This window comes from Streptopelia decaocto (genome assembly GCF_964273445.1).
Source record: "Streptopelia decaocto genome assembly, chromosome: 1".
Lineage (NCBI taxonomy): Eukaryota > Metazoa > Chordata > Aves > Columbiformes > Columbidae > Streptopelia > Streptopelia decaocto.
The window spans coordinates 191,218,300-191,231,792 of record NC_138663.1 but is presented as its reverse complement, the minus strand read 5'-3'; the positions used below and the strand labels follow the sequence as shown (position 1 = coordinate 191,231,792).

The following is a 13,493-nucleotide window of genomic DNA, read 5'->3' as shown; positions in this document are numbered from 1 at the left end:
ACCTTCACTCAGAGGATCTTTACTCAAGTCTCTCCTCTGCCCAAAGGACCTCTGTATTTCAAGTGACATAAACAGAGAAGGCTGACACGGCCAGAAGAAGAGCCTGTCCGTGACTCCCATCACAACATAGGGGAGAGCAGACCCAGGCACATGATGCTTTTGAGCCTTCCCGGTGCAGGTGCTTAAGTGACAGTGAAATTTTATCATAACATCTCACACCAGGAGTTCTGAGCAACACCACAGCTAGAAGCAGCTGATTTTGTGGATCAGACTTTAAAATGTGGTACCTGCAGCCTTCTGTAAATCAAGTCACTACCACCTGGAAAGGAGGCATTGGGAGAGGGACTTGGATCTCCCTGGTCAGGCCCAGCACTTTGTTGGCAGGCACAAGCCCCAGCTCCACTCTGGTGGCAACTCTTGGCTCTAGGTCATCTCACCTGGGACTCACGTGGGAATGCTGCAGAGCCACTTTGAGAAGGGTCTTTGCATAAGGACACGGCATCAGCATGGGTTGTTTGTTAGTCTTTGGAGTAGCTGTGGGGAGTTGTACTTCAACAGACTCCCTGCGCTTGTCTTGTTCTATTTAAAACAGTGGCTGTGAGACTCCATCTATATCTTACAAAAAAGTGTTCATACACATATTAGTCAAGGACAAGTCTCCTTCATTAGTCAGAACAGGTGATCTCCTGTTCCCAGGGCCTACCTGAATATCTCAGCTGAGTGCTTAGGGTCTTTGCAGAACAAAAGGAGTGATGTGTCATTCAAGATGAAGCAGATTCTTAGTCCTCAGCTGCCACAGTGGCATCCATGGCTGCTGAAATAACCCTTTGCAGAACCTTCCAGTCTCCTTCCCATCTCCCTCAGGTCACTGTGGAATGGTTTTAATTGGAAGCAGATGTGCAACGTGGTAGGTAGGAGCAGACGTCTGCTCAATGTGAGCTCCTAGTAAATAGCTCCTGTACCATCACTTTGAAAGGGAAAAATACAATGATTCAAGGGAAAGGATTTAAAATGAGACTAGTACGCTCTCACAGTCGGTTGACTGGTCCATTAGTCTTGCCAGTATTCCTTACCAATTATTGGGAGTCAAGAATATTCTCTTCTCTTTCTTGCTTGATAGATTTGCAAATTGAATGGAGCATTCATCTTCAACAAACTGGCCACAGGGAGATTTCCAGGTCATCACTCCCATTGCAAACACTTTTTCCAGTAAGGTGGGCATGAAAATCATAGAGATGTACTGTTGGGAATGATCAATCTTGGTTTTAATTGAGAAAGGACTTTTAGGTCTATGTTAGAAACTCAACCTCTTCATCTTGATTTCAAAAAGAATATTTGGGCCAAGTCTCCTTCATTTAGGAGGCTTTTCAGATTTTCTGTCAGAGTGGATCTGCCAGGCCGTTCTAGTCAGGTTTTGTAGAAGGTGTTAACAGCTGCATCACACAGGTCTACAGCTATCAAGATTCATGAGGTTGCTGTACTTTTGCCCTGCACTTCATTGCAACCCCTTTGCCCCAGAAAATCCTGGTAGCTATACTTGGACACAAGCAAGGTAATCACTAGGCAACCTTCTGCAGCAGGGAATAATTTAAAGCACAACTCTTCTACTTCCAGATGCATAGGGTAAAAGACATGAACATGCAATAGGGGACATAGGCTGAGAAGGCCTGAATGTAAAATTACTTGTGCATTAAATCACTGGGAAAGCATTTCTTCAGCCTCATTCCAGCTATTGGAAAGACAAGTTATGCTTTTGTGAACATAGGATCAATTTATACTGTGTCACCGTGTCCTGTTCCTTACTTGCATAATTCACACTTTTTGCTTTGTTGTTTCTTGAAAACTTTTGAGCAGATTTTATTTCAGTTTGTATTCTGGCTGGTTCAGTATCTTCCATGGACAAGCAGTAACATGGAAGAACTCTCAGCAAGGCAGTGCTGCTTAGCTGAGTGAAGTAAATAAACATAAGGTTTAAAACTAGACTGATACAACTTCTTTATGCATCTTCTAAATGCAAGAAATTCAGAGAAAGTTGCAAAACAGAGGTTCTAATGAATGTCACTTCATAGTCACAGCAATCAAGTCCTAGTTTTAAAGGTGGGAATGTAACTTAGAGCAGACTGCATTCTCTAGTTGTCACACCAAAACTGCAACTCCAAAGCCAATTTGTGCCAAATAACCAGCTTCTCTGCCAGCTTCCCAACCAGGACAACCTGGAAGCAAAGCTGATTTGAAAAACAAAATTAAATTCAGTACATTTACATTGTTTAAAAGGTGTAAAGGGGGAAAAGAAAAAAAAAAAATGGAAAAAGAAAAAGAACATGCTGATGAAACGGAAGACCAGAACTTAGTCTTGTTATTCTATGATGTTATTAGTAAAACTGCTAAAGGCATTTCTACATAAAAATGAAAGTGCACACATGCCCAAGTATTCTCTGTTATGCTATTTTAGGGACATAATTCCATAATGTTTTGCTTTCAAATGCCTAGTATTTTCCAGTGCACTGAATAGACTGGTTCTATCTCTAGCTTGAACATCAAAAAGTAACTTTCACGTTCATCAATGAAAAGTGACAACTGATTTTATTAACCGGATTCATTATAACACATAATATGACAGTGGGAATATTTTTCACTGTAAGATTTTTGAATGGAAGAAAAGTGCAGTTAGTCTGAGTTCCTTACATTCATTAGAAGCAAGACTATTGAAACCATCAACATTTACAATGACACATTAGCAAACACCAGAATCAGTGCCAATAAATACACAGAGTACCAAAATAAATATTTACAGAATTAAAAATATAATAAACACTGATTAATATATCCTTGTGAACTGCCAGGGAAGAAAGACATCTATTGCTATCAGGTTGTAATTACGTCAAGAATACAGTGATTCAAGGAGACACATACTCATCAAAGTTCGTTTAGGTGGAAAGGATCAGAGTGTGTCTAACAGTCTGTTATGAAAACACCCCCCGTAGTGTTGTGAGCTTTCACTACGAAAAAGTTGGTGCACACAGACTCACTGGATTATTAGCAAACCATTGAGATAAGAAAGTGGGGAGTTCTGGCTTTACTCGCTCATTACCTTGAACAGGTCATGTGCTACCTTACTAAAAGTGGCTGACACAAAAAATACAAGGGAAAATTGTAATTAACAGTGATCCATCAGCTATAACACTTCTTACAGAAACAAGTTAAGCCACTTCTAACAGGACACATCTGTCCCTTTCAGCATGTAGGAAACCCCGAGAGCATCGTTTTGTCAGCTGCAGTGTGGAGCAGTCCCTGCTGCATTTTCCTCAGGCACATCGTGCTATTTAGCAGAGTTGGGCTGTGACAAAAGACTGAAGCCATGCTGGGTCTTCTGAACTTATTGAATCGTATTTTCCACCAGCCAAATTCACACCTTATCTCCCATTTCAAAAGGGCCACAAGCCTCAACACTAGAGCTTTTCTGAGACAGACTCTGCTGACAAACGTAGCAAGGAAAATTCAGATGGTGCCAAATTATGGGATCTTTGCTCAATCTAAATAACAACTGACGCCACTAACAGATCCACCGATTTCAGAGGGAATACTGTGGACTGACAGTGTCTAGCTGTTGCAATCTGTCCCACGACAGAGACTTTACTTCAATTTTACACAAAAGCAACAGCTCTGGTCTTTCTCCCTCTTTCGAAAAGCAGGATAACATTGTTTTTATCAAGCCACGTGCTGCAGAAAGTTACTTGTGCTCTACCTAGGACTTGGTGCTGCTGCTGCCTGCAAAGTGTGTCTTACACTCCCTTCCCCCTTGACCTTGGGCTGCAGTGTGCAGCCAGTGCTCACCACCCTGCCAAGGACCTGGGTCTTCACACACCCCTGAAAAAATGAGGGTGGAAGCTCACTGAGATGCCATGCGTCGGTGCTGGGCTACAGGGGATTTGCAGAAGTCTCTGTGCTAAAACTGCCTGCAGAAATGAGGGCACAGGGGACTGCTCAGGTGTTGATGAGAACAGTCACACTGCAGGCCACTGGCATGAGCCCTGGCTTCAGCACAGCCAGACCCACACAGTCTGGCTCCTCACTCAGTGTGACACAGCAATCCCAGCATCAATGCAAGAAAATAAAAGGAGCCAGATTTCATAGGCATATGTTTAACTGTCTTCTTCCACAAGCACCACAGGTCCCTTGCTTTCATCCCATCTCCCAGCCACCCTACCAACCCTCCCACCCCAGCACAGCTTTGCCATCCTGGCTTTTCCTGCTGCTCTCCAATCTGTCCGACACCTCTACATGCTGACACCCCACAGTCCTCTGCTGGGACCACAGGGCAGGGTCAGACAGCAAATTCGCCTGGTGACAGTGCCTTGCTCCCCCAGTCCACGGGGTGCAGGTGAGTTGGGGCAGGCCTTCCCCTTTGCTGCCATTAACCAAGAAATATCACCAGATGTGTAGCTTTTACATTTTAAGGTCAGGCTTAATTCAAAGCAGATGTAGCCAATTTTTGTTTTATGAGCACATTATGTTCAAAGCTTCCAATGCATCTGCATAAAAAGCCCATGGAAACAACCTGATACTGAAATAGCAACTATTTTGATGCAACATCATCCACAATAATAAAAATCTGTTAAAGATCTTACCATTCAGTCCCTATACACTGTTTGTCCTAAAAACAGATTTAAAACGTGGCTACGCAATAATAAAAGGGAGGCATCCTCAGTTACCGTATCAAAAAAACATGAACAGCAACACAATAAGCAGGGGGTTTAGTGATTTGGAAAGGATCTGGTCCTGGTTTTGCCATCACAAGTTAAATTAAGGAAGGCAGTGATTGCGTTAGCTGTAATTTAAACATGCTGAGCACCAGAGTTATGTGCAAGAGTGGCTGCTTGTTAAGATGGAAAAACAATGGAAAGACATGTTTTGCATTCAGATCAGTGAAATTACTACTACAGTAATGCAAAAGACTGCACAATCACCTGAATAATGCTCATCTTTTAAAAAAGGGAAGACTTATTTAAGAAACACTTCCTATTTCCTTAAGAATAAGAGATTAAGGACCTTTGTCAGTTCTTGCTGGAGTCAGTGGAAGCTTTGCCACAGCAGAACTGGACCTTGGAAAGAGATCTTTGTGTTGGCAAATGCCAGCTTTCTAACTTTGTGGCCATAGCTGCATAAGCATCTATTGCAGAGCACTCTTGGATGTGATGTTAAAGTAGGCAAAGCAATCTTATTTTAGCCACTGCTGCAAGAAACCTTTTAGCCATTGCTACAAGAAATCTTTTAGCCTAGCAGTTTAAACTCCTTGCCCTGTGAAGTACATAACATATTCCTCTCTCCACTAAAACTTTGTTTCTCTTTATTTAAATATGCACAAAAGGAAAGCAGTTCTTGCCAAAGATAAAGAAAATGTGGGCACAGTCTCCATAACAAACAGCTTCTGGGCTTTCCTACAAGAGTGTTATGTTTCCCTGATAGATATGCTCAATTGTCCTCAACAGGAAAATGGAGGGGTATATTCCACTCTATGCAAAATATCACTCAACATCCTCACCCACACGTATAAGATTACACAGCAGAGATTTCCATTTTAAATAACTTTGCCACTTGTTCTGAAGGTGAATTGATTTTTTCAAGACCAAGAAGTAAGAGCAAAGACCTCCTGGCACACTGGCAGCAGCTCTTCTTTTCTAGCACTGCAAGACTAGAACAAAAATCTCAAGTTTCCCAAGCAACTGCAGTATGGCTGAGACGGAATGAGAGAGAGAAAAAAAAAGGGGGAGTCCCAGGCAATAATACTCACTGTTTTGGAAGGAGAAGCCCTCTAGGGCAAAAAGAGCTTTAACAACCTGCTTTTTGCAGGAATAAAGCCCCCCCAGGATGTGGCTAACGTGGTTACAGCTCTTATTCCTTTGCATATGACAAGTTCTTCCATTTCTCTCTACATGAAATGGATCTAGGAAACACCAAATCGATGCTGAGCTTTCCTAGCTGAGATGCTCACAAGGAAAACAAGATGTGAGCTAAGGATGAGCTAAAAAATTCCTGTGAGTCAAAATAAAAATAAACTGTCCCCTGAACACAAACAGCAAGACAGTCTCGAATACCTCCAGCTCACAGTAAACAGCACGTGGATTCATGACAAGGGAATCCCATTATCCCATCCATCCCATCCCTCAGTGGAAGGGAAGGGTGTTCAGTGGGAACCAGTCCCAGGCTACTGAAGACAACTGACAGTGTGCTCTCAGCACCGAATCTCAGAAGAATCAGTTGTTGTGCAATTCTGTTCAGACACGTGGGGTTATGTCATTGTAATGAAGAAATAAACAAAGCAAAAGCAAAAAAAAAAAAAAGGAAAAGCCAGAATTAAAAATAAAATAATTTTAAAACCCCAAACCCTGGAGGAGCTGTCACGTGTCAACTACGCCAAGACTCTGCAGCATCTTAGAGTCAGTGTCAATTTGTTTTTCCAAGACAGAAGCCTCAGTCTTTCATATCAGTAACTATGAAAATACATTTTCAGGCCACCTTGCTTAGACTCCCGCATTGTGGCTGTTAGATAACCATCTGCCTTGTAAGTGGCTATTGTTACTGTCAACTGTCTCTTTCATACCATTATCTTGCTGAAAAGCCTTTTCTGAAAGTAGTCCATTAGACTTGGAAAAAAAAACAACTCTGAGCATGGCAACAAAGCAGAATCATTGACTCCCTTTGATCTGGAAGCTCAGGCAGTACTACGAATTTAAGAAACAACAAAGGTTTGCTTTGCTAAGCAAAGCCTGTTAATTTGGCTCATCTGCATTTATAGCATCTAACTGCAAATACCATCTGTATCAGGTGTTTTGAAGACTTTGGTGCAATATTCGCTTAGCTTAGATAAATAATTTAGTAAGATTCATTAAAAAATAATCAGTGAATTAATTTCCATACTGTACATCTATGCTTGTAATTTTTAAAATTCAGTCCTCTACTGCCCTGAATGACAGTGAGGATATTCACAGTGGGTGAAGAAAATGCTGGTGGTTGATGGAATAAGACCGAACACAGTTTTTTCTTATTCTAATAATGGAATTTCTTCTGAAATCTACTACATGTCTTTGAGTCCAATTACTGGCAAGAGCAAAATGCATATGCACTACAGGGAAAATAAGACCTGTTATGTCTGTTGCAGGCCACACATATAGTACAGGAAATTTAACTCCTATAATGACAAAAGAAGTCCACAAAAACATCATTTCATGCTACTGAAAGGAAATCTTTTGTGCTGATATATAGGATAGGAATGAATACCACTGAAATCACTGTAGATAGCTATAAAACACTATGCAATATATAGAAATACTCTAAGAACATATAAAATTTACCAGTAGTGACCTGAAAGTGCAAAGAATAAATATAACTAAATGCCAAGTCCTGATCTACAAAATCCTTTATGAATGACATACAGGCTGATAATTACAAAGTATCATTCAGACCACAAAATAACAAATAAAACAAACTAAGAAAAGTATCCTTTAAGAAAATAAAACGATGACAGCATTGGGAATGTTATCTTTGGGACTCAGAACACCATTTCTACCTTGATTCCTACCAAAGCCAAGGAAAATATATGCTTGAACAGGGTAACATAAATAACAATGCAAACCACCACAGAATGCCTCAGGACTATTACCTCTTTACATCTCAGCCTTTAAATCCAGCAAGCCATTGACGGTTTGTTCTTAGGCATCTCACAGTATTTTACAGGGATCTTTCAGGAATTAAATATAGGTCTAAAGAAAGCCTTTGAACCTTCTTCAAATGATTGTTTCAGTCATTGTGTGGATTTATACACATATATCTCTATGAAAATTGAAAGCCCTAGTAAATATGAAATTTTCTATTACCTTCCAAAATAAAAAACATAGATGGCTTAAAGACAAAAATGAGTTTTATAAATACAAAGTTAATGTGAGCATTAAATTGTATTTTTACTCTCACACAACAATTACCCTGAATCAACGTCAGTATGTTGCAATGATTCAAAATACTGACGCCTTACTACGAGCTACTTTCCCATTTTCCTTTTAAGGATATGATTGTCCTTAAAATATGTACATAGCAAGCAGCCCAACGAACCACCAAGGGATTTGCAAAAGGTACTTACATGGGGTACGCAATAGGAAGCTCGAGGGAGCGACCGGGGAGCCCCTGGCCTTGGCAGCAGCGTGGCCGCCCTCCCGCCCCACGCTTGGGGGTGAGCACCAGGGGGGAAGCCACCCGCCAGCATGCAGAGGACAGAGGAAAAATGGGGCAGAAAACAAAGGAGAGAGAGAAAAATGAAGGGAAGCCAAAGCATTTTAATGATGATTCGTGTTAGTCGTTACGTGAGAGGGAGCTAGTCTAGTGCCACTCTATTGGTTTCTCAATACAGACATGCCACGATGCAAACAAAATGCATACGATGAACAATTTGCCACACACAAGTCCCGTAGAGATGGTAGCTGATATCTTTTAGCGGTTTTAAGGATGCACAGCTCTTACTACCTGTACTCAGTCCTTCCAGTTTGTATGGTACTACCCCAAGCTCACCACATCCTCCTTCCCTCTCAACTTCCTACAGAATCTCTCTGCACAATTTTTCCTTATAACAAAATGGGGAATTATGATTTTTCTGCAGACTTGTCATGCAAGGAAAGATGTGTCCCTTACAGTCAAGAGAAAACAAAAGAACAGAAAAAAATGAATGTTAAGCTTAGGGCTGAGGAACAGGATAATATTCTGTGTTCTGTACATTGATCCTTTTGACGGTATTTCAGCTTTAACTTTCTAAAATGCAGAAGCAGAATCAGGCCAAATGCAAATCCCTTCCTCAGGCAAAGGAAATCGCTGCCAGCGTGTTGAGATAGATCGACAGCACATCGCCTCAGCCCGCGCACACGGCTGTGTTCACACGAGTGTGCACGGGTGTGTTCACATGAGTGTGCACGGGTGTGCGCCTTCGCCCAGGGGCACACAGCCCAGGAGGAGGCGCGTTCTGACTACACATGCATATGTACAACACCTCTATGTGAGCAGGCATGTAGAAAACCACACACATACACGTTAGAAAGAAAACATATAAAATATTATTATTTGAAGTATATTAAGGTTCTTATTCAAACCATGAAAACTGATCAGGAAAACTGACACTTTCTCCTCGTTCACTGGGGTGTTGCAGTTCGGTATTAAATCCTGCAGTCATTTCAGAACTAGATACCAATTTTACCCTTGTGACTATAAGGTAATTTCCCCAGTGAACCACACATATATAGAACTCTTATTACAGCATTTCCTGGCTTTTTATGGTTAATCTATAACCTTAATATCCTTCAAATGTATATTCTGTATATTTCTTTTTTTTTCTTTCAATTTAAGAGACAATAAAACCAACTGTTATGTAAGATCAAACCCATCAGCTTCAATGACATGAATTTAGGATTCTCTGCATAATATAGACATGTATATTTTTTAAATGTATATTATTTTTCGGATACACTGGAGCATATATTTTATATTAACTGTGGTCTGATGATTAAATACTTATATCAAAATATTTTGTAAATACATAACATTTACCTTTAGACTTCTGTGATTTTTGGAGCTTTTTCAGTGTATCATAAAAATATGTCCTCAGGCACATTAAAACCCTATTAAATTTATTTGAAATGGTGTCAATGCCCATGTACACTAACCACTATTCAAAAACCTCCTGGCCATTAATCCATTTCTCATAAGATCCAAGCTCATCAGACCATTTTATGTATCATTAGCTTACCATATTTCTTTTTCTCTCTTAAAGTAAAATTATTCTGACATTATTAAGAGTGAAAATAAAAACCAACAAGAACCCAAACTTTCTTTAAATAGTCAAAAACTAATTTTATATATTTTAAAAAATAATAATTAAAAAACATGTTTCTTTCCTGGGTTCCTTCTCTGTAAGATTTAAGCCCAGAGCAACTTTGTCTAAACCCCTGAAAATAGAGGTTTGCAGTGGCAATGCTGCCAGAACCTCAGCTCTGAACCGTGGAATATGCCACCAGAATAAAATCAGCACTTCAGACTTACTCATCTGGGGATGCATGAGCTCATACAAAACAGAGTTTTGCTCTAAATTAAGGTACTTACACAAAGTTCTATCACTTTAGAACTGTAAAATTATCTACCTATAAAAACTAACTCTTGTTTAAACTCTAGATAATACAGACAGGTGATTTATTTTTTTATATAAAAAATCTGTAGCATTGAGTAAATCTGCTAAAATATGTATATATTTACACATGGCGAGCAAGTTACTGTATAAATGTGAACAGTGTGTATATATTGGCATTTAGTAAATTGTTTCCCTGAACCTGATTGTATACGTTATCGGACAAGTATTGATGTAAACATCTGAACCTATGTCAGGTGTCTCTGTTACCCATTTACATTAGACCAGATCAAAACCAATCAGACAAACAAAAATATGTTTTCCTGTTAGACAAGTCCACCTAACTCCTTAGTTAGCTACTGCACACAAGTCAATCAAGTCTGCTGCTGAGCAGTGCTCTCGTTCCTACAGCAGGTAAAATACCTGTTAGGTTGGTTGGGTTTTGCTTGGCATTTTTTCCAACATCTTGTAGAGCAAACACCATTTTTGAAGCCAGGCATCCACCCTCCACTCCTCCCCTGGAAACAATTAAAAGTGTATTGGAGAACCTCTCGTGTTGTTCCCTTCGTAACTCTGTTCTCTTGAAGAACTCATGGCACTGCTTTGCATGAGGATGCATGGTTCATAATCCAAGTTCCAAAAAGGCATGTAAAAATGAACCTCCCCAGTGTTTAGTGCTGCAGAAAAAAGATACAAATGTAAAAAAAGTGCTGGAAAAGAAGTCAACTTTTTATATTCAGCCATACAGTCTAGTAAGAAAGTATTCAGAAGTGCAGGCCCACAAAGTACAGTGAAGGAAGTCTTTTAGGTGCCTTTCTTCAGGTGACGCAAAACTAATTCGTTATCTGTGATCTCCTGTGCAGACTTTCACATGCTGACCTTGCTGTCCATCTTTGTCTCCACCTCTTATTCAACTACTTTTTGGCACTGTCGTGGTACATGGCAGCTTTCACTGTTGTCCCTGCTAAGCCCCTGTTACTGACCCGGCGTACCAGGACTTTAGAGACGGGGATTTTTGTTCTGTGCATCTCACTTTTGGCCAGGTGATGGTGTGCGACATGATGGCTGTTACTGGCGTCTGTTCCATGGCTGGCAGGATGCGACGAAAGGTGTTTAATGCTGATGGGTATCTTGGAGTCCTTCATTGTGCTTGAGGGTGTCTTCAGTGAGCACGTGGTCGTTATTGGAGACACGGGCTTGGAGCGTGGCACGCAGGTGACCTCTTCGTCCATAGGCCCTGCTGGTGGGTTCTCATCTGGCTCAGCGTAGAGGTCGTAGAGAGCATCCCCGCTGTAGCTGTCCCTGGGAATGGTCTCCTGGATGCTTGTGGAGCCATCTTCCTCGGGACCAGGGGTGGTAGAATCCCAGTAGCCCTCGTCACTGTTTGGGACGCCTTCATGTTGTTCCTTCTCCCTGCCCTTCTGCTCCTCTTTGTGGCTGAGGTGAATTGGGATCTGGCGGAGGCCACCACGTTTCGCCGCCACCCTGTTCTGGGCCCCCTCGGTACCTCGGTTCTCCTTCAACCCCTCGGGCTTCTTTATCCCTCCTCCACCTCCTCCTCCTTCTGCCTGGGTCTCCTCTGTCTGTGACAGCATATCCCAGAACTCCTGCAGATAGGTGTCATCCACCTGGTCCGGGCTGGCCATCTCCTCCCCTCCTCCCTGGTAGGCCACCATGGTGGGCTGCTTCTTGGAGGGACCCAGCTTGCTGGGCCCAGGGGTGCTCTTCTCACAGCTGCCACTCCCGCCGCCCACATCCTCCTCATGGTCCGCAATAATATCTCCGCAGCCTGTAAGAGAGTCAAAGCTTTTCAGTGAAGTCACGTCAGCAAACATCAAACAAATACGATCAATCGATTGCTCTGAGGGTGGATCAACAGAGGAAGGGTCAGGGGCGGCTGCCGTCTCTTGACCGCTATCACAGTGAGGTTCAACAGGGGGGATAGTCGTTATTGGAATGTCACCTGTTATGGCCGCATCCTTCGCAGTCCCAACCTCTCCGGCGCTCGGGTCCGGTTGCTGGTGGCCAAGCTCCTCGGGTTGCCTTCCAGCAGCAGCAGAGGCTTCCCCGGGTGGGGGGCTGCTGTCCTGCGACTCCCCAGCTCCCGCTTCGGGCTCCTCAGCTGAGACCTGTGCCTCGCCACTGCGCTTCTCCCCGGGCGGTTCCAGCCCCGTGTCTCCTGCGCTGGTCGGAGTTTCAGACAAAGGTTTTGGCGTCTCCTCCTTGATGCACTCCAGGCTGGCAGTCAGGGACCCCGGCATAATAAGACCAGACGGGATCTCTGAGGTTTCCCCCCTCTCCTCCTTGCCATTTTTGTCCTTTTTATGCCATCGCATGCTGCTGAAGAGCCCTTTCAGCCCCTTCTTTTGTCTGCTGCCAGCCCGCGGATCCGCGCTCTCCGCCTTGCCGTTCTCCGGCCTGCCGTTCTTCCTCAGCAGCGAGAAGAAGCTGTGCGACTTGGCCACCGAGCTGCCGGGGGAGACGGCGAGGCTGCCGGCCGGCCGGCCCTGCGCCTCCTTGCTCTGCGGGTCGCTGCCGCCCGGTTCCTCCTTCTTGCTGCTCTCCAGCACGGCGTCGGCCAAGCCGTCGTGCGTCCGGCTCCGCACCATCCCCGCTTTGCTGGCGCCCTTCCCCTCCCCGCCTTTGCTCCTCACCCCGAAGATGCTCGGCATGGTGCCCCCGGATTTCCTCCTCTTGAACAGTTTGAAGGCGGTTTTGTTAATCCTCCCCGACGGCTGCTCGGCGGCCGGAGGCTCGGCACAGTCGCAGTGCGAGTCCATGTCTGCCGCTGCCTCCGCCGCCGCTGCCGCCTCCGCGGCCTCCCCTCCGCCGCCGCCCCGGTGCCCGGTGCGATCCCTCACTGACAGCCCCGCCGCCGCCGCCCGCCCGTCTCCATGGCAACCGGGGGGGGGGATATAAGCCGCTTTTCCTCCGCCGCGGGCCTGCGCCAGGCCGCTGTCGCCCACTCCAAATCAACCTGAGCCGCCGCAGCCCCGCCGGCAGCGCCCCCGCCGCCACCCCTCCCCGAAGGGGCTGGCGGAATTTAACCCCTTTCCTCCTGCCTGCGCCCCGCGGGGGCCGGCAGCGAGCGAGCCCGCTCCCCGCGCCCGGCTGCAGCCCAGCCCCGGGCCCCGCCGCTGCCTCACACCTCCTCTTCCCCTCTCCCACGCGAAACCAGGCTCTCAGGTGTCCTGGGAGGGTGTCGCGGCTCCGCACACGGGCACTCGGGCAGGCAGAGCTCAGCTTTTATTTACAGGAGTGTTTTGCATCGCTTCTGTGTCCTCCCGGCGCAACCACACGGCGCTTTAGACCACAGGCGTTGCGTGACTAAAAC

General features: G+C 44.3%; 1 protein-coding gene across 2 annotated transcripts; it reads right to left on the bottom strand.

The window, feature by feature from the left end:
- Positions 1-11,073: 11,073 nt before the first annotated feature.
- On the bottom strand, positions 11,074-12,942 carry AMER2 (APC membrane recruitment protein 2; the record flags this gene model as incomplete). Of its 2 annotated transcripts, XM_082070871.1 has the most annotated exons (2): positions 11,074-11,948; positions 12,123-12,939. In XM_082070871.1, 2 exons carry the CDS (start codon positions 12,937-12,939, stop codon positions 11,074-11,076), a joined length of 1,692 nt encoding a protein of 563 aa, XP_081926997.1. The 2 variants fall into 2 exon arrangements, with proteins under 2 accessions (XP_081926997.1, XP_081926998.1); XM_082070872.1 differs by having other exon boundaries at positions 11,074-12,942.
- Between the last annotated feature and the right edge of the window lie 551 nt (positions 12,943-13,493).